The sequence below is a fragment of the Epinephelus fuscoguttatus genome, linkage group LG18 (genome assembly GCF_011397635.1).
Source record: "Epinephelus fuscoguttatus linkage group LG18, E.fuscoguttatus.final_Chr_v1".
Lineage (NCBI taxonomy): Eukaryota > Metazoa > Chordata > Actinopteri > Perciformes > Serranidae > Epinephelus > Epinephelus fuscoguttatus.
The window spans coordinates 32,867,027-32,889,612 of NC_064769.1; the positions used below are offsets into that span (position 1 = coordinate 32,867,027).

The 22,586-nt window shown below is 42.4% G+C and overlaps 1 protein-coding gene across 3 annotated transcripts in view; it reads right to left on the minus strand.

Moving 5' to 3' along the window:
* cntfr (ciliary neurotrophic factor receptor) overlaps positions 1-22,586 on the minus strand; it is a 348,331-nt gene that overhangs the window by 208,914 nt on the left and 116,831 nt on the right. For 2 of the 3 annotated variants that reach the window (XM_049603655.1, XM_049603654.1), the window contains one exon: positions 4,065-4,146. In XM_049603655.1, the coding sequence (XP_049459612.1) occupies positions 4,065-4,146 (82 nt within the window). Of the gene's footprint in view, positions 1-4,064; positions 4,189-22,586 lie in introns of those variants that run through there. The other variant, XM_049603653.1, reaches the window with a different exon arrangement.

Consider the following 22,586-nt stretch of genomic DNA (forward strand, 5'->3'; position numbering starts at 1 on the left):
CACTCGGTCTGTGGATGTTTTCTACTGGTGTTTCTCATTGTCTCTGTTCAGCGATGCACCGCTGTCATTAATTATGAAGTCTCAAACGGATTTCCTATACATTCCATGTCTCTCACACACACACACACACACACACATACACACACAGAAGTACAAACAAAGGCAGTGTGTGCCTTCCTCTGCATGTGCGTTTTGTACAAAGTGAGTCAGACCTAACAAGAGAGTTCATCCCCCTTCTATCTGTCTGTACTGGCTATGTGTGTGCACGTGCATTACTCTGAGTGTGTGTGTGATACACGCTCTCTGCCAAGTGGGACCTACCCCAGGGAATCCTGTCAATCAAACTGGCTAGCAATTTGTCAGAGAAACACGGCACTTTCCAAGACAGGCAGATGCATATAGTATGTACTTCTCTGTGTGAGTTTAAGAGTGTGTATATGTGTGTGCTTAAGATTTTGGGTGCAACAGTACATACTGGTAATACTATTGCTGTTATGCACATGTGGAATGATGTCTTATATAGGCTTTTGAGTTGTGTGTATGCATGTGGCAGTTTATTTTATGCAGCAGGAGGAAAAAAAAAGGCACACACGCACACAATTCTTCCCAAAGACAGAGATGACAGCTCTCTTTCTTCGATTCATGTTATTCATTCCTGACTCTATCCATATCTGTTATTCCCTCAAGTGTTGCCCTTTCCCCTCATTCTCTCTTTATTTTGCTTGCTCTTTCTACCTTACTTCCTTTCTGCACTGCACAAAAAATAAAAATAGATACAGATGGATCAGTAAAATGCAGCTCCGTCTTATACTGACACAAATCTTGACAACATATATGGTGAAGTTATTTTTTTTTCTTTAAAGAAATAAGCTGTATCAAAATAACACAAGGGGTATCAAATCCTGTTGTAGCAAACAGCTGCTCCTGAACTGAAGTAGTTACACAATTATATTAGAACACCTTTTAAACCATCCCAAACGCCAAATGTTGTACATTTCAGCCAATCACAGGTTCGTTACATTTGTGCATTATTAAATTGTGGATATGAATAAAACTTTACATTTTTTTTTATGTGTCATTAATGCTGTGGTTAACACGTCATGGTTTGGCTTTTAGTATCCTTTTTTGGTGGCACAACAAAAACTAGAAATGCAGTAAAAATAAAAATAATTAAACAACCACATAGAGCGTCGTCTGGGTAAAAAACAGCTATTTTTGTGGCACTGTCCCTGGTGGAAATGCAGCAATGTCTTGGTAAAAAAACAATTACTTTTTTGGCACTATCCTGGTAAGAAATGCAGTGATGTTTCAGTTAAAACAACCAACTTCTATAGTACTATCCCCTTAGGAAACGCAGAAATGTCTCAGTAAAAAAGCAACCAACTTCTGTGGGACTATCACCGGTGGAAACACAGTAATGTCTCGGAAAATAACTACTTAACGTGGCACTATCCCAGCTGGAAATACGGTGATGTCTCAGTAAAAAATTACCAACTTCTGTGGAACAAATCCCACTGGAAAAGAAGCAATGTCTCAGAAAAAACAACTGCTTTACAAGGAACTATCCTGACAGATAACCCAGTGATTTCTAAGTAAAAAAACAACTTCTGTGGCACTATCCCAACTGGAAAAGCAGCAATGTCTAGGTAAAAAACAATTTCTTTGTGGCACTATCCTGGCAGGAACTGCAGTGAGGTCTCAGTCAAAAACAAGCAACTTCTATGGCACTATCCCCACTAGAAAAGGAGCAATGTCTTGGTAAAAATCAATCACTTTTCATGGCATTATTGTAAGTGACATGGGTGTGTGTGCAGGAATGAACAACTTCTGGTGCACTATCCCAACTAGAAAAGCAGCAATGTCTAGGTAAAAAACAATTTCTTTGTGGCACTATCCTGGCAGGAACTGCAGTGAGGTCTCAGTCAAAAACAAGCAACTTCTATGGCACTATCCCCGCTAGAAAAGGAGCAATGTCTTGGTAAAAATCAATCACTTTTCATGGTATTATTGTAAGCGACGTGGGTGTGTGTGCAGGAATGAATGAGTCCAACAACGTACTGGGTTCTGTTCATAACCTTTAGTGCGGTCTCTGAACACAGGTCACAATACAGCCATACGATTCTCCCCCCGTTTTTCCTCTTTTTCTTCTCCCTAAATCTGACCTCCATATTACCCGCTGTCTCAACAGCGCCGCCAAGCAGCTGACACTAACACATGCCATAAAAATACAGGCAATACTTCAATATTGCTCCAGTGAACAATAATACAATGAGAACAGTAACTTTTACCCATAAAATATAAATTCAGTCTTACATTATCTTAGCGGGATACGCAGTGATGTCTCAGTAAAAAAAACAATTGCTTTTCCATGGTACTATCCTGTTAGGTAACGCAGTGATGTCTCAGTTAAAAACAACCAACTTCTATGGCGCTATCTCCTTATGACATTATCCCTGCTGGAGCAATGTCAAAAACAACCGCTTTTCATGGCACTATCCTGGCAGGAAAGCAGAGAGACAACCAACCTGTGTGGCACTATCCCCGGTGGAAGCACAACAATGTCTCAGTAAAAATGGCTTTTTGAGGCACTATCTCTGGTGGAAATGCAGTAAGCACTTGCTAAAAAACATGTTGGGTGGCTAAACAGCTGCAGAAAAACCAATGATGACACACTTTGTTGGTCTGGAACAGTGGTCTGCAGCTTGGCAGGTGTTTGCCTAGATGTTACGCCATCCATGGTCTCCTCCACCTTCCAATGACAATGTCAGCTCATATACTACGTCACTTTGTTGACATGTATGAAAGTACAAATGTAACATATCTGTGGTTTACAGAAACAGACAATGCCAACATTTCTTCAGGCGACCGGGCTGTTTCCATAAAAAGTTTCACCTTCCAGTGTTTTATCCTGCACTTTTTTCCATCAAGCATCAATTGTTATTCCTTCTGACTCTCATTCTGTCTGTTTCCGTTTGCCTTCTATCCTTTCTCCATCTTCTGAATTTCCTCCAGTCTTCATCCACTTCTCGTTTTCTTTTGTTTTTCTTTCCATCACCCTCATTCTCTTACCTTCTCTGCCGCTTTCACCTAATCCCCAAAGACAACATTCCTATTTCCTAAGACATTTCTCCTCAGTTCTCCCTCTGTCTCTCTCTGTGCTCTGTGTGTATGACCCTCGTGACACAGTGATGTGCGTCACTGTGGACTTATTGACTTCCTTAGACTCTTTCTTGGAGTCAGCTGACTTAAACAGACCGAGCTCATTGGCTAATAAGCCATGGCCGCTCTTCACTAAAAGTCGAGTGACAAATTGACTCCCCCTGTTCAACACACACACGGTCTAATTTATGGTTATGCTTCTTGTGTGAACTCTCTCAGTCGCTGCATTATGTGGGTCTTTTCAGATTCTCTTTTCTGCCTCAAAACCTCAGCACACAAATCATTTGGAACACGCTCATGATCATCAGTTGACCTGACTGGCTTCTTTGTTGAACCCGTATTTGTTACGGAGGTAGCCATGGTAATGCAGGCGAAAATATTAGCGTCTTCTGGCAAGGTATGACGATTTGATTTTGTTTCTCTGGTTCTGAGGAAAAGTGATTTCCACCTTTGCAGCTTTCCAACAGGCACATTTCCACCTTTGACCTTGCAGTAATAACCAGGTACTGGAGCTCAGACTGGTCAAATGACACACGGCAAAATTACAGCTAACACCCAGACACACACAGTACATCTTACCCTAACTCCACAAGAGGTCAACTAAATTAAAATAACAACAAAAGCAAAATAAAAACAAGTTTTTTTACAAAATCTCAAGCAGCATAAAATCAAGTTTATGCAGACTAGTCTTCATCAGAAACCATTTGAGACAATTTGAGCACAGAAGAGGTGAAATCATTTAAGCGGAGTAGGACAGAGTTGAGAGAGGTTTAGAAAAGTACAGGAAAGTTGAGAGGAAGAGAAAAGCACAGCGTCCAGACGAGACGTAAGACGAAGCAGCGCAGGCCTCGGCGGAGAAGAGGTAAAGTCTAATGAGGAAGAGGATGATAAAATTGCATACTCACCAAGCTGACTGCGTCTCTGAGCGTAGGCTACCACCACCGCGGCCAGAACTACACAGCACAACGATGTCACAAGGTTTGCCATCTGTGGACACACACACAGCAAAGTCATCAACGTGAGCGCGTGCGAGAGACAGAGAGCTGGCCAGTGAGTGCGTCCGCCTGTCGTCGTGATTGACTGACAGACCCATAGACGCCTACAACACCATGTAAGAGATGGAGAGATAGCTGCTTCCTGTCTTCTCTCAGGATCTGCTTTCACTATTATGGTGCCTTCAGTGGCCTTTCCTCTATCCTCTCCTTCCTACTCGTCAAACTCCCTTACTCCTTTACTTCTTTACTCACTGTTGTTATCCTTTTCACTGTATAACCTTTGTCTCTCCCTCCTTCTCTCTGTTTATGTGTGCGTCTCTCTCTCTCTCTCTCTCTCTCTCCCTCTCTTTATTTCTGTTCATCAGCCTAATGGGTCCATCCTCTCTGGGATGGGCTAGGGCCAGCAGCTCTTAAAGGTATAGCACACAATAAACAAACACACACAGCTTTCATGTAAAACAACAACATTTCACAGGCATCCCGTCACCTCATCGCTGCCTCACATAAAACCTTTATTACCTTTAGTTCAACATTTAAGTATTTGTTGTCCATAAAAAGGGAGGTAAGTTGGAGGTGAAAGGCACTCTCATCTTTTGTTTTCTCATACTTTCATGCTTTTGTCTCTTCATGTTTGGTCTGTCGTTCTTTCTTTCTTTATTTTATTGCTTTTTAAACATGCATTCCTTTTTGGACTTTCAGAGAAATAGTTTAACAGTTCGGCAAACTTATTAATTTGCTTTATTTTGGAGAGTGAGATGAGAACAGAAAACGTCAGTGCTCTGTCCAAACGCCAGACACATGTGTTAAAGGACAAGTTCCACATTTTGGGAAACACTTATTTCGCCTTGTTGCCAAGATGAAAATGCCACTCTTGTGCCTGCATGGTAAATATGAAGCTCCCATCAGCCAGCTGGCTAGCTTAGCATAAAGACTGGAAACAAGACAAGTAAATGTCACAAGTGTAAATGTCACACCCCTACAAACCACACCCACCACCCCTACAAGACAAACTCACCAACACAAAGGTTATTTGAACCCTGCTGAAGCACGACTAGTAGTGAACAAATATAAGGGCCAAAAGTAACAATTATTTCCATTACCTATCCATTTTCCATTACCTTCACCCTTACCTTAACTGCCTCTCTTTTAACCCAATACTTCACAGCTAGAAAAACTCTACCTTAGCATGTTCTTCAGGGCTATGCTTCTGGACTAAGGGGCGAAGGGGGCTGAGCACCGTTTGATGTATGTATATGGGCAAGACATGTGGCTGATTGCCGGGTCACATATCTGCTCCACCTCTAGCTATACCTACTTGCTGGAAATGGGGGAAACAGCCTTGCTCTAGTCAAAGCTAACAAAATCCACCTAACAGCACCCCTAATTAACCTGGTCTCATTTTGAAGTGAAGTCGAAGTCTAAGGCCCCCCTTGTCCACTACCCCTTGGCCCTCAAAATGAAGCAATGAGGGATAGGGGTTGAAATCTTTCCCTAGGAATTGGGACACCACTCACTACGTCACCGGGCCGGTTATGTTCACGCATACGTAACTAATTTAAACAGGAAGCTGCGAGCCATCTACATTTCCAACCGGCATCTACAATGGAGTCTCATTCAACCTAACGATTGCGTTTGCAGCATTCATCATGCTTCGTTTGATGAACGACAGACCACAGGGGACTTCTGCTAGCTAGCTAACCTGCTAACATTACAAGGCCGCATAGTTATACTAGCTGGCGTGTTATCGTAATGTGAAAAGTCTGACAATTTTGCAGAACAGGACAGATGACAGAAGCCAGACAGTGCGAGCTAGGTATCAACTTTTTTCCCCGCCTCTTGCTCGGTGGTAGCCATGGCGATGTCTACCCCTCACTGGCAAGTCAGCATCTGAAATCCCTCGCTCTGAAGGGCTAGTTTCATACCCACTACCCCTCGTTATGCCCCCTACCCCTACATGCAAAAAGGAATTGGGACACCCCTACGCCTCGCGGGAACATGCAAATGTAGGGGTAGGGCCTAGGGGTAGGGCTAAGGAGGGGTATTGGGACAGGCCCTAAATCTGGCGCTTGTGCAGTGACTTGCAGCATCACAGACGAAAAAACCGTCCTTTAATGTCGGCATGATACGCGGCTGGTTGCCATTACATTTCAACGGCGCTCAGTGGCATCAGGGGGAAACGCAATGAGACAAAACCAAAAGTTAAGGCGGCTAAAGTCTGAGTATGGCGGGAGGAAGGGGTGGTGGATGGGTCCAACAACTACTGACTTTCACCTGGGACAACAGGATTATACAGCCAAACCCTGTTCTATTTCCTACACCCCACCAACCACATGTGTTTGTTGTTGAAAGAAAAAATAATGTCAGTTTGCGTTGTTGTACTTACGTAGTGCATTTATTTTAAAGAGACTGTTTGTAAATGGTAAATTTCCTGTGAAAACAGAAGTGTATTTTGAAAGAAGACAATGCATCTAACAGGCAGAATTTGACACGGTGTCCCAGCACGTGAACAACCAACACACCCAGGGTACCTTTCACGTTGTATCTGGACGTGGAAAGTCCATGACCAAGCGTCAATATATGTGACAAGGTCGGAGTGAGAATGTGTCTACTTAATATATTATGGTATTTGTTCGATCCGTACAAAAACCAAAGTGCAATAATGCCAAATTGGTTTTTGGGCCGGTTATGTGCAAGACAATTTCATGGTCTGAACCAGATGTCAGTTGCAACAAGCACTAAGTTTCAAATTTACTGCACAGACATTAGAGTGGTATTAATCCTCACATGTAACTCTTGGCAGCCTGAGCACATTTCCAAAAACATCAAATGTTCCCTTAAATCTGTGAATGAACAGGTTAGGAGCTGCTATGTGTTTAAATGTTTTAATCCACCTAAACATTTGTGTAGGTTCTCAGGCTATAGGACAGGCTGCCGATACAGTTAGTGAGCACAGGTTTCGGTTTTAGTCTGCGAGGCGACCTTGCGGTGACAACAGGCACAAGCTGTCCTTATTAGCCAGCCCTATTGAGAAGCTGCCTTTATTGCTTCCACGCTTCCACTCGGAGGTGAGAGGTCAGACCCACGGTTCAGCTACAACATAAGTACACCATTGGAGCTCAAAGTGATTCACTAACGTGTTCAAGGACATTTGAGCAGGGCTGATGACTGCCAACAAGGGGGCTTGAACCCGGTTCCTCCCATTAAAACGTGGCCTCTCTCTCCCTCCGTCTCCTCTCTCCTCTGTCTGTAAGAGAGCCAACTTTCTCTCCTCGCTGAACAAAGGTTGTCTGAGGGTCTGCTTGCTGCTGAGACTTGCGGTGAGTAAGGTGTGTGTGTGTCTGCATGCGGAGAACAGAGTGAGCGCTCTAAATAGAGGCAGAGGAAGGAAAAGTAAATTTCCTTGTTCTTTTTGATGCAAGACTCCAGCTGTTACAAACCACTGTCATCTCCAATTACCTCTCGGTCTTTGTTTAGCCTCGCCATTTTTTCCCTCTCTTACTCCTTCTACTCTTGATACTCGTTCACCTCTCCTTTTCCCACTTCACTCTCAGTCTTCTTCGCCCTCTTAAGTACAGCAAGTATGTATCCTTCAGTTTCCTACCATCCTATTATACCCTTCATTCCTTCTGTCTCTCTTTGTTAAGGTCGCACATGAACACCACTACACCGTGTTTAAGCAACTCTGGAAGAAGGAAACATATCTGCAAGTGCTGCTGAGTGACGTTCAAGAACATGAAAAAGCTTTTACCGCACCACTAACATGTCAGAAGGCAATAAAACAGTAAGACATGAAGCATACCAGGAAATGTTTTCATAAATGTCATATCTAATAACGCTTAATACAAAAAAAGAAAAACTGTTACAGTTAACAGCTTGTTACTTTTTCTGAAACTGCAGAGCTAATTGTGCCAACGTTACGTCTCAGTTACTCATATATTAAATAATGCTGGGGTTTTCAAATAACAAAGTGTGTGTGTGTGTGTGTGTGTGTGTGTGTGTGTGGGTGGGGGTGGGGGGGTGAGGGGTGGGTTTCCTTCTTTGCGTGTCAACACAACACAAAGTAATTAGGAGGTCATTTTCATTAGAAATCATTAAGACGGTGACATTAAACGCATTTCTAATTATGAAAAATCAAAATAAATGCTGTTTTCACTCACACATACACAAAATAAAGAGTCCATAAGGTTGCCACTGCTGCCCATGTTTCAAAGTGTACATGTCTGACTGCTCTACTTCCCTCTACCATGGGAAATGGTCATGGTCCCACAACCACTTCACTGCAGTGTCTCTCCACATTCAGCCACTACTATTAAAGGGGAATGGGGGTATACGTAAACAGATAAACTGGGAAATATCATCACCATGGATACCGGTACAGTTTATGAATTCCTCAACCAACTGTGACGTTACAGTATGTTCTGTTCTGCAAATGAACAACATCCCTATTACAATACATGTGGATGAGTATGTCTTATATCTTGATGTGTAAGCTAATTGGTTTTCATTCTAACTTGACGATATATTTTGTAAATTCGCCAGACTATCACAGCGTTGACACATAGAGACAGACAACCATTCACACTCACATTCACACCTACGGACAATTTAGAGTCACCAATTAACCTGCATGTCTTTGGACTGTGGGAGGAAGCTGGAGCACCCAGAGAAAACCCACACTGTCACGGACAAAACATGCAAACTCCAGACAGAAGGGCTCCCCCAAAAGGAGTCAACACTTATCTTTCTCCAGTCATACTTCCATACTCTAGTCTAATGGGATACATTGCATTGTTTCGAGATGGGAGACGAGAGGCTGCCAGTGTTTACCACGGACTGAAAATTTGCCCATATCCACACGAAGACGGAACCAATTTCGTTTTTTAAAAGTTTTCCATAAACACGGAATCATCTCAAGATATGTGTACGTAAACATGAAGCCACTGAAAACGCTGTAGTATATATGCAAGGCCTGTAAGTGGCGCTGCAACACTGCCACAAAGTACAGCAAAAACAGAGAATAAGAAACGGAGCACGTGGATAAAACTCGTGCGATGTAAACAAACATGAAGAAGAAGATGGCGGAAAATACAAATGCCAGAGGAGCCCACTTTCTATGGACTGACGACGAGGTAGAGCTGCTACTTAGGGTCACACTTGATTACAAAACTACAAAATTATTAGTGTTATCGTTTCAGAAAAGAGGCGTACGGTGTTGTAAATACGGAAACACGAAGGTGGCGTCTTCAGATTTTCAGATTTCGGACCTGGTTTGAAAAGTTGGCGTACTTGGGCTCCTAAAACGCTGGTCCAGTGTTTACGAAAGGTGTATACGATTAAAAAAAACCTTTGCAGATACACCTAATCTCGTCTCCGTGTGGACACGGCCTAAATCCCGCTTCCAGGAAGTATTTGAAGGGGGTGAGCAATTTCTCCAAAAGAGGAGGATTCGACGGTGAACAATTAAAGAGGCAAAAGAAATTGCAGTACAGTAATCCTAACATCCGAAACTGCCCCAGTCGAATGATGCCTGCGTTTGACCCATTTTGTACCCAGATCTAGGGAAAAAAAATGGTTTTGCTCACAGCCAATCATCTCAAGCTTTCTTTGATTTAATGCGACGAATGACAAGTGACAATCATCAAAAGTATGGCCATACTACACGCCTGGGGCGTCGAATACGAGTAGCACGATAATACATCTTATCAAGCATTGAGAAAAATTAAGGGTGGATAGCTGCCCCATGTTCCCAGGGCAAAAAAAATGAGTAAGATATGAAATGAAGTTCTCTGTTCCTATTTATATCACTTTAAGGGTACTGATACTGGAATTTTTAAACCATACCCAGCCCTAACCAGTCCCAGGAAAAATAATTCCTTTAAAAGCAAACAATCTCTGTGGTGAAAAAAACAAAACATCATACTGAATAATTTCAGTCTCCTGTTTATGTCAGCATCCTTCTCCCTCTTTTAATAGAGTGTTTGTATTGGAAACTCTTCCTAGGGAAACAGCCTCTTTTAGAGTTTTCAAGACATTAAAATAAGAGCGTGTGTTTGCACCTGTGACTTCCAACGCTTGCAATTGTGACGGAAAGTTTGCATGCATGCATGCATATGATTGAGAGATAGATTGTGTGTGCGAGCGCCTGTGTGTCTATTCGTATGTGTGAGTGATTGGCAGCTCATATGTATTTCATCTGAGCAGATATTGAGGAGAGTGACAGGGGGTGAAATTAAAATTGCATCCCTTGTCAGAGCATCACAATCCCCATCTCTGCTCTTCAAGTGCTGGTTTCCAAATCCAAATGATGTGTGTGTGCATGCATTTGGAATTCTCCGGGTGCGAACACTCGAGCATATGTGTGTGTGTGTGTGTGAGTGTGTGTGTGTGTGGTTGAAACTGTGGGGGTATTTAGCCCGTCTATCAGCAAACAATACAGTTTTGAAATCTGACAGCTTTAGATCGCTCATATAATGACAGCCCACAGGCGGTTAGCGCTGCAATCACACAAACTCAATACAAACCCTCCTCCCTTTATCCATCCATCCCTCCCCTGACCCTCCCACTCTTCTTCTACTTCTACTTCTTCTTCTTCTTCGCCTTCTTCTCCTTCTTCTTCTTCCATATTTATTTATTCATTTCTTATTGGAGGGGAAAGGGCTGAATAGGCGTGATTCTTCTGGCTGCTTAATTAAAATATATAATTCATCGCTGCGTCAAATGATTTTGCCTCTGCCTCTTTGTGGAGTCCGATTTGGGAACATTTGCATTTAAATTGGAAAGCCAGAAGGGAAATACACTTGGCGGGCTAGTGTGTGTGTGTGTGTGTGTGTGTATGTGTGAGGGAGAGAGAGAGAGAGACAAAATGGAAGGCATCCTTCTCTTAAAGAAATGCACATATGTACTCTCTTTTTTCTCTTTGGTCTTCTTACTCTCACAATGGGAAATGTCAAAAATCATACAGGAACACTCTGGTACCAAAAAGTTTTCCATTACAGGATGTTCTCTTGGAAGAATTTTCTTGTAATTGAAAACCCTTTGGTTTGTCCCTTGAAATAACAAACGTGTCCACTAGCAGACTTCTCCTTCGTCATTAGTTCAAGATCCACACAGTTTAATATAGTCAGCATCATACTTGCATTTAGCCATGTCGTCAAGCTAGTTTGTTGTCTCTGTCAAGTAGTTGTCTGTTTGTCAGAGTGGGCCCATGACACACTTTGGGACCACGCCCCACCAGTTGGGAACCAGTGATCTAGATATTGGCCAAAGGAGTTGTATGTGAGAATGCAAATGTCCGAATCAGTTGGACCGAACCTTAAAACAACACCGACTTTACCCTGCAAGCTCCTTGAGTACGAAATCCATGTAATGTCTGATTGAGCTCATGTCTGAATAGAGTAGTCACTGTCCGGAGAATTCACAGTGTTGGTGTTATGACTATGTTTCTATCTTTTGATGCCATCAAAAAAGTCTATCTGGAAAGATGACTATATGAGGGAACTTGGGGGCCAATTCTAAAATTGTCAGACAAATTCAAGGAACGGCAAGAGGCTCTAGTGTCATTCCTTGCCTAAACCAAATGGAGTATTTCCAGAAGGTGAGAACACTTCTGACACAGACTATCTCCTGTTGTGTGCTACATGGGTGAAAGGGACACTGGACAATGCTGGGACCTGATGCTCTGGACAATGTCCAGAGTCCTTATGAATAAACAGCCTTGGTCTCTTTCTCTCAAAAACAAAATGACCAAATTCCCCCTGAGAGCAAGCTGCCAAAAACACAATAGTTTATTACACACGTCTCTACAGGGTAAATAAAGAGAAGCATCCCTCTAAGTAATAAATGAGCTCCCTGATTTATAACAAGAGCCGAGTTTACAGCCCTCGGGAACATCAACCATAGCTATCAACTGTACAGGAGAAGCTAACAACAGATGACTTGAATTGTTGTGCACTAGTTCAGTGCCCATTCCAGACGTGCCTGTTGGGCACTGGCCAGATGCTTGGCCTCTGGTATTGCTGCCTGCAGCTTTCTCGAGAACCACTCAGCCTCAATGAAGTCAAAGCCTGGCTCTTCATGGAAAGAGAATTCATTTCCAAAGTTATGTTACTGATCTTTGAATGTTTGAGTTGTAACATTTATGGTCTCTCTTTCTTCAACGGTTCTCGAATGTTCTGTAGCAAGTAGGGGTGAGTGATTAAGCTGTACCCAGCATGCTGTTCAGTGGGGTAACAGTTAATAGGGGTCTCCTCTAACACTAGTGTGTGCTTCTAGCAGTAGTAATGCACTACTAATAAATAAGTCCTGTATATCCAAAGAGCTCGCACTCGACACTGCACTTCCTTGGGTCCTCAGCAATACGCCTGCAAAGTGTGAAGTCGATCAGATCAGCAGTTGTTGAGAAAATCAGAGGACAGACAGACAATCCTTTCATTTTTAGTTTGATAATGCCATCAGCAGGAAACTGTGTGAGAGCAATTTCGAAAGTGAGATATCCTTCATGTAAGAAAAATGACACCTGCTCTAACAAAATGTTTACAGCATAAAATCAACACCCATTATTTACATTTTAAAGGTTGTAGGAGACTATCTTACCCGGTCATGCCTTCCGATTGTGTAGTGGATTGAGATTTATGGCTCGCGCAGGCAATTAAAATGTATATGATGCTGAGACAGTGGTGCATTATCCTGCTGGGACGTAATTGGAGGTCGCCTGTTTTTATGACACTGAAACCAGTGTGTCTGGCACCATAGAGCACGTTAAAAGTCTGTAAAATCACACCTTTCTCTGCCTGCTTGCTTTATGTACTGACTCACAGCCGCACAAGTCACCATCTGGAGAAATGGACTGTGCATATAAACAGGAATGAGCGCCTAATATAGCAGCCAGGGAGAGCAGAAAACAAGCAGACACATAACACTTCTCTGAAACATAGAGCCTCCGAAAGGGGTGGTCCCTTTAAATCCAAAAGTTGTTTAAAAGATAGAGAGACAGAAGTCATGGCAATGTCTCAAATACTGGAGAATGATGAGAAAAACTTGCAGAGGACAAGGAGAAAGGGTGAACAACTCCAGATACTTTCAGGGAGATTTTTCTAATTTCATCATCATGAAAAGTAAAACCTTGAAACTCTCAGGTAAGGCATCCTGTCCAGGGGGTACACTTGTACATCAAAAGGATCCTCACTACTGAAATAAGACCCCCTGTTCTGTGCACAACTCGACAAACTGATGAACTGACTTACTTTTGACACGTTTGTCCTACCTTGGGGCAATGATTTTCCAAGGCAGTATAGACAAGCAATTTTGTCAGCAGATTTTTTTTTCATAGTTTCAGTTCACAGTGATACTGCCACCAAATAAAGAAAAAGCCCTATTATCTACTTCTCAAAATTTCATTTAAAAAAGGTCACTTTGTCGTCTGCGGCAAGACATGGAAGTTTTAGCACTATCACCTGCATTAGATTAGATAAATTATCTAACAGCAGAAGAAGCAAAGCAGAAACCAAAATGAGAAATAGTGCACTCTTGGCACACAAAGATTCATAATGTTTATCGTAACGGTGTAAAGCACAAAAACAGCAAGGATAACATCGGTCTCACTTTTTCTTTTCTAATGACATAAGGCAGATGTGTGGATTGGAGTCATGTGACTTTGATTTGAGTCGGACTCTGGTCACAAATATGATGACTTTAGACAAATTCTTGACTTGTAACTGGACTTGTACTTTAACACCAATGACTTGTGACTTTATTTGGACTTGAGCCTTTTGACATGAAAATACTTGATACCTTCCTCCAAGTCCAAACATTAAAAGGTATGCTATTCTAAAAGTGTGCCACTAATCAGTTCATTTCCTGAATCAAATGAAGCTCAGGGTAAGCTCAATCAGGAAGACTTTCTTTATGCTACATCCACTCACAATTCTCTCTCTATCCCACTCCCACCAATTCCACCAATCAGCTGACAGTCAAACTTTGCCACGATCTCCTTCAGCCATTCATGTTGCTGCTGCCAAACTTTAAATCTGTTCTCCTCTCTGCTCCTGTCAGCTGTCATTTTAGGCAGAATCATTGTGCCCTCCTCCACCCCATTCACCTCCAGTCACCTTATCCAGAGCCCAGGACAAGATCCAGATCCTCAGCTCCCTATTCATTTCATCACCACCACAAGCTTCTAGACTCCACAGGGTGGGGTTCTCTAATCTACTTTGTCTTTACTACCCTATTGAAATAGATGACATCATGATGGGGTCTAATCACCAATGACTTTACATTTCTCATACTTGTGTGCACATGTAAATAAATATCCTTTTCTCTCAGAACGAGTCTCTCCCGATTTAACGTTAATGCTATTCATTCTCAGCAAGTGGAAACTTTATCCCATTATCCACTTTTATCCACGGTGCTATATGCTTTATGAAAATACAATGTTAGTACAACTTTCTTTGCGATTTACGTTCGGCCACACATGTTTTAATAAATAAATATACATTCAAAAAGCATAAGAAAGCATTAGGCTACTCTGCTAGAAAAATGCATAATGTTTGGTAAGGAGCTTTTATGTCTTCTTTAGGACCCCAAACTCAAAGTTTAGGACATAGGAATTGTCAGTCTTGACTTGGGACTTGAGCCCAAAAATGTGAGACTGTTATTTGTGACTTGCAAAACAGTGACCTGGTATCAGCTTTGACAAAAAGTGTCCGCAAGAAATAGAAACAAAATCTCTCTACTAATAAACGCAGGAGACGTATAACGTGAACTCACTCCAAACTTATAGAAATCTGGCGCTTGGGCAGTAACTTGCGGCACCAGACACCAACAAAAAAGCTGTCTTTTAATGTCGGCATGATGCACAGGCGGTCGTTGTTATACTTTAACGGTGGCCAGCAGCATCAGGGGGAGACTCAGCAGAACAAGAACGATAGGTAAGGCAGCGAAAGTCTGAGTAGGGTGGGTGGGTAGGAGTTGTGGTTCATGGGTCCAACAAACACCAACCTTCACCTGGGAGAGCGCTGTTCACGTCCCATAAGATTATAAAGCCAAACCCTGTTCTTTTTTCCAAACCCAACCACGTTCGTCAATTTGCGGTGTTGTATCGACGTAGTGCATTTATTTTGAAAGAGACTGTATGTAAAACAGAAGTGTATTTTGAAAGAAGATAATGCATGTAACAGGCAGAACTTGACACAACCAACGCACCCAGGGTACCTTTCACATCATATCTGGACGTGGAAAGTCCATGACCAAACGTCAATATGTGACGAGGTCGCAAAGAGACTGTGTTGCAGAGGAAGCACAACTTAAATATAAATTAAAAAGCCAAACATTGTAAACAAATATCCCGGCAGTCAGTGAGATGTGTGCATGAGTTTCTTAATTCCTGTTCAAATGATGAAAAGTGAACGTCTTGTTTTAAGATTTAATGTAAAAGCCATGAATTAATTCTATAGGCTAGGAGAAAATCAACATTTACCTAAGCCTCAGCAGTGACTGTAAACCAGCTGACAGGTGTTTATCCACATAGGGTTTGAGCATTAATTAGCTCAAATGTTAATGACTGTGCCTGTGACCCAGACGACCACAATAACAGGGAAAAATGGGTTTATGGCACCTCATCCATCAATAACTGTCCTGCAGATGATCCTTTTTGACCAAACACACACGTTCCTGCGCATACACAAACACATAATCACACATAACTGTTGCCACTGAAGCCTTTAATGTCACGCTCCCTATCCAATAATACAACTTCTTCATTCCCATAATGCTTTTCTTTGCTTGGCAACACTAATTCTCTCATCAATCATGCAGAATTGCTGCAGATTACCCACAAGCCCTGAGGTGGGTGGTGGTGACGGGGGGGGGGGGGGGTCAAGTCTGATAGTGTGGCTGCTGGCATTTTGGGTACAGCACACACACATATGCATAACCACAGACACACACACTGATGTGCACAGTTGGCATTTGGTGCGGCACGTTGATAGCCGGACGGCTGTGACCTTTTTTGCAGTCGTTGTGGCTATAATTGCTTGCTAAAGACAACGTCAATTGTGACTCAAGAGGTAGCAGGGGTCGCGCCCATAAACACACACACACACACACACACACACACACACACATACACAAACACACACCCTTGTGCATGTGCATGTGGATGACAGCACTTGGCTCAGGGTGATAAATTCAGCCATTGATCACATGTGACTGCTCTCAGCTGGCTGAGATTTAGAAGACCTGAACACGTCAGCTACTATGTACCCTGCATCCTACAACACGGCTGCTGCTGTGAGGCTGCTGGAGGTCCCCCATCACATAACCGCAGTATCCAACATGTGTTAGTTTTACACAAGTAGCCAGTACACAAACTGCGCACCTCATGGGGCAGTGGTATGAGCTCATCCCGGGCAGAGACCGTGTTGAATAATCTATGGGTAGCATTTCTGCGCAGTCTTGAATTAGTATCAAAGCCAAGATAATTAAACATGGTAGACCGGGTCATTAACTTGGCTCGATGCTGATGCTGTGTGTGTATTAACATCCTAAACACAACCTGAAATCCCATAATCACAGGGCCTCACCACGCTTATGTCAGGTAGCAGATCTCTGATGTGCATGTATGAGTGCTGATTGTGTGTGGATTCTTTTCGCATTGGAGCATGACTGTGTGTGTGTGTGTGTATGTGTGTGTGAGAGTGTTTTTGTCTCCACCCAGCCATCTGGACCTCCTTGTGTGTGCTGAAGCAGATATAGGTGGTTAGAAAGCTCTGGAAAAACACGGTGTTACCTCCAGCCCTCTCACCTCTGAACTCTATAAGTGTATCAAAGCTAAGAAAACAGAGCACTTTGTGTGTCCATGGGTGTGTGTATGTGTGTGTGTCTGTGTGTGTGATTGAGCGTGTGTGTGTCAGCATTCTTAAGGTCTATAAGGCTTTGAATGATGGGTGTAGACTCCCCTTTGTGAACAGGGAGCCTCCAGGAGCTGCGCAGCATGTGTGTGTGAGTGTGTGTGTGTGTGTGTGTGTGTGTGTGTGTATGATGGAGAGTGTGATGTACTGGCTGTGATGTTCTGAACAGAGGTGTTTTTACAGGGAGTTAATCAGAACCAGAGCTGAGGCCTTGCCCAGGGTGGATGAAATGCGCACACACACACACACACACACACACACACGCACATGCACTGCCCTACCTTTCTCTTCTTCAATACTATTGACTGTCAGTTAACTACATCGCTTTCTGTTAGTAAACACTTCAAAGTAGCATTTGTAACAAGTATATGTTGCTACCAGATCTTGTTGCTACCTACAGTTTATCATCTGAAATAGAATAATACATAAATGTGGTTAGGCTACCTATAATCAGATTCATTACCAATTCATCGAACTACTGACCATTTTTTGAAGGAAAAAAAAAAATCTTCTTCTGGCCGACAGCTAAAAAAACACAATGATACAGTATTTAAACTCTGATAACAGAATTAAAGAAGCAATGGTTCACATTTAAAACAGCTATAACACATGAAAGTTTGGCATTTTGACTGAAATTTAGAATCAGAAATTCTGAGTGTTATGCTAGCAGTGTAGCTAATGTAGCCTTGAGATTCTAGCATCAAGCCCACATGAGGAATGGGCTACAGAGGTGACTTGTTCCACACCGCCAGGGCAATAGGGCACAGTGGTTAAGACTGTTACCTCGCCATAAAGGAAATTGAGACATAAGATTTTAGCCAGTGAAAATGCAAGAAACTACCAAATACACCGCATTTCAGGCAGGACCTTTCATCAAAGAAAACTTGCAGTATTGTATTTGGCCTTTCCTAGGCCTACGCAGATAGCCTCATTCACGTGCCTACATGGAAAGTCTAAGGCGGGGAGAGCAAACCTCCCTGCCCTTCCATGCGCCTACATGGAAAACCTAAGGTGGAGAGAACAAACCTCCCTGTCCTTCCATGCGCCAACATGGAAAGTCTAAGGTGGAGAGAACAAACCTCCCTGTCCTTCCATGCGCCAACATGGAAAGCCTAAGGCAGAGAGAGCAAACCTCTCTGCCCTTCCATTTGCCTATATGGAAAGCCTAAGGCGGAGAGACCAAACCTCCCTGCCCTTCCATGCACCTACATGGAAGGCATGGCGTGGGCTTGCAGAGGAAGCAGCAACAGTCGGCAGGTCAGAGCAGTTTAAATAGGGCACTCTCAATGAAATTTGCCAATTGGTTGCATTGAAAGGAATGGAAGTGGCATTAAATGGAAAGAAAGGAACAGGATCCATGGATTATGTTGAGTAACCAGCACATGATATCTTGAAAGATACGTTGCTGTTGAGTCTTTCAAATATATTTTTGGCACTTCAAGCACCAAAATCCGAGTGGCATCTAGTTCCACTGAATTCTCGGCAATGCACACTAAAACAATCTAGATTGAAAAATTTTACTACAGGTAAGAGGATATATTTTTCATCTGGGGGTGTACTGTCCATGTAAAGACAAAACCTTCAATGGGGTAGACCTGTTGTATGGACATACAAGTCCCTGCTGTCCCAAGCACAGCTAACACATCTGTGTATGTGTGAGGATAGGGGCTACATGTGTGCTCTTCTTCTTTCTGAGCTTTTTTTGCTTTTTTAATTTTTTGTTTTTGTAAGAACCAAAACATAGCACTCAGACCTTGGATCTGAACCAAACTACTAAAAGATAATGTAACCTTGACAACACGCAAGGCAGATCTTAGTGTCTCCTTTTTGAGCCCTTTTATAAAATTCAAATATTCAAGTTTTTTGAATAACTGTGTCTTAGTATTCAGTCTTTTCTGCTTGGCATTCTACCACCTTTTCAGTCTTGAATGCAAGGATGGTGATGTTTGATTCAGGACTTATTCAAAAGTGGAGGAATTGGGGCGCCAAGGTAAATCACTTGGTAGACTGTGCCCCACATGTACAAAGGCTAGGTCCTTAGCTGTGGGTCATCCCCTCTATGCTTTAAAATCTATCTTTGGCTGTACAATCTAATAAAGGTAAAAAAAGTGTAAGCGTGAACCGAGAATCCACCTCATTGTTTGTCTCCAATATATTAGCACAGAAGAATCATTTCGAGATACAATATTTGATTGTGCTTTTTTCTCCCAACTCGAGGTTATTGATCTCTCCTACACAACTGTGATTAAGGCCTTAAGTTGTGAAGAGAGTGTGAAAGACAAACAGAAAGAGAGGGAGATTGAGAAATGAGACTGTGAAGTAGCGAGAGACAAAAAGGACAGATGGAAAGTGGGGGAAAAAAAGACAGAAAAGAAAGACGGAGCGAGAGACACATAAAGAGCAAGGAACCAAGAAGATGAACACAAATTTTCTCCCTGTATCGGTGTGTACGTGTCCCTGTGAGGAAGATACTTGTGTGTGTGTTCGAGTGTGAATGCAAGCCTGAGTGTTTCCCTGCATGTGTTGGAAACTAAAAACAGTATGTTTACTCAACCTGTTTGCCAAACCTCTTTAGTAAATATAGAGGATACAGTAGCAGCATAGAACGGAGTTACACACACTCAAACACACACTCGAATGCACACACAATCGTGCACACATTCATTGCACAAATACTGTGTGTCCAACTGTCCACTGGTCTTTACCACAGGAGGCTATTTGTGGAGTTGATTCCTATGGCCTTCATGTAGGTCTGTCTATTAGATGGGTGGCCTGTCACTCACATGCAGAGATATGCTGTATATACACACACACACACACACACACAACTGCCACAGAAGAAAACACATACATGCACATTATGGGAAAAACAATAAAAGCTGTGGATAAAATGTGCACAAATAAGTACTAAACCTTGAATGCACTGTTAAATATATAGTTTATGCACACAGACACACACACACACACACACACACTGTAGATATGCACGAAACCCACATGCACTGTTGGGTGGCCAGGAACCTCAGTAACCAGATAAACACACTAACTATATTGGAGCATTCACTAAAGTATACTTAAGTGTCTGTTGCTTCTCTCTGAGCAAATACACGACTGAAATAGTCTTTGTGTGTGTGTGTGTGTGTGTGTGTGTGTGTGTGTGTGTGTGTGTGTGTGTGTGTGTGTGTGTGTGTGTTCAAGGACTTTTGCATCCTTGCCTCGCTAGCTTGATACAAAAACGAATTTTGTGCTTGTTTATATTGTGCAATTCTTATCTTCTACGCCTCCTCTCGAGACCATATCTATAAATATGAGTATTCTATACATAATTTATCACATTGAAATATACCTAATAAAATTATATTCTTTTTTACTGGGATGACAGGTTTGAGAAAACTCTAGTTATTGTAGGATTTTATCATGTTATAATGATAGGTATAATTTGGAACATAATTAACTTATCAACGAAATAAGAGTTTTGATGAAACACAAAATTGCTAATTATGTGGTGTCAAATCAAGTTTGAAACTATAGAACTGAAGTTTGTAAAGTAGTGAGTTTTGGGGAGAATGTGTGCAGTCAAAAAGTGTATTTTATTACAGTTAAAGTTTACATCCATGTCTTTCTAGACTCACGTGAAGCCATGACAATAGATAATGTTTCAAATCTAGATGTCTAAAACATGGATGCTCCTAACACATCTTTAACCAGGCATCACAGAGGATCTATATAATTAGCAGAACTTCAATATTAGTGTCACCAATTCTGTCCAAATGTCTTCCCTTTTGTCCCTGAGTTATGGCATCTGGGTGGTTTCTTATGGCAAATGTCATCAATATCCTATTAGAAATTTTCTGTGAAATTTTGTCATAATTATTCTACGAGTTCTTGAGTTCACAGTGACCTTTAACCACTAAATTCTAATCGGTTCATTGTAGAATCCAAGAGGACATTTGTGCCAAATTTGAGGAAATTCCAACAAGGCATTCTTGACACATTGCTTTGACAAGAGTGAGACAGACGAGAGGTCACAGTGACCTTAACCTTAGACCACCAAAATCTAACCAATTCATCAATGAGTCCATGTGGACATTTGTGCCAAATTTGGGGAAATGTCAACGAGGCATTCTTGAAACATTGCTTTGACAAGAGTGAGACAGCCGGTGGTCAAAGTGACCTTAACCTTAGACCACCAAAATCTAATCAGTTCATCAATGAGTCCATGTGGACGTTCATGCTAAATTTAAAAAAATACCCTATAGGTGTTTTTGAGATATTGCGTTCACCAGAATGAGAAGGACACAGAGTCACAATGACCTTGCCCCTTTACCACCAAAATTGAATCAGTTCATTATAGCGTCCAAGTGGACATATGTGCCAGATTTGAAGAAATTCCCTCATGGCATTCTTGAGATATTGCTTTGACAATAGTGAGACGGGAGGTCAAAGTGACCTTAACCTTAAGCCACATAAATCTAATCAGTTCATCGATGGATCCAAGTAGACGTTTGTGCCAAATGTGAAGAAATTCCCCCAAGGCATTCTTAAAATATCGCATTCATGAGATTGGGTGTGGACGGATGGACAGATGGATGGATAACCTGAAAACATAATGCCTCTGGCCACAGACGTCGCCGGAGCAGAGGCCCTAAAAAGACCTCTCCTATTTGTCGGGTAATTCAATACATGCCATAATTAATTATCTTTACTTGTGTATTGCAGCACATCCTGGGTTGTTATTACATTATGTGTCTTTTAGCGCCTTGCTTAAGGACACTTTGTCAAGGTGAACGTCCAGCCTGACACCTCTACTTAGGAACTAAAAGAAAAAGCGTAGCATATCATTAAAGTCATGCGCTGGATTTGCACCCCAGAACATAATGAGTGGACTGCGTGCACCTAAACCTGCTGAGCACTCAGGACGTCATCTTACATCACACTTGTGTGCTTACTGTAGTAGCTGCAGGAAGAGTCATCTACTGCTGAACAGCACTATTCTGGAGGACTACACTTAGTCATCACTGACATCGCTGATGTCATTATCTAAACCCACCCTGTGTCTACACAAGTGTGTGTGTGTGTGTGTGTCATGGAGTGCGAAAGAGTCATTCATTATCTCAGTCAACTCTCTCTGTTCACCACAAGCCCTGTAGGCACACATTCTGTCAGCCATTCTCTTGCTCTCTGTCTCTCCCAGTGATGCTATAATTCAGCATTTAAACTCGAGCTGTCTGTCTCTTTCTGTCTCCATCCGCGTCTCTCGCTCCGCCGTTCTCTTTCCACCTGCTGCACCTATCTGTCATCCTCTCCACCTTTTCTCTACCCTTCTCTATTCACCTTTCTCAAATGCTGTCACCTCTGTCATTCACTACCCTTCTTTCCACGCCAGTCCTTCTTTTCTCTCCCTCTTTTCCTCCCTCTCTGTCTCCCTCGCTCGTGTCCTCCAGTAAACGCTGATGACAGCATTTCCTATTTTCACACAGCACAGAGCCCTGAACTTCCCGGAGGAATTGCCACGACGATGATACGC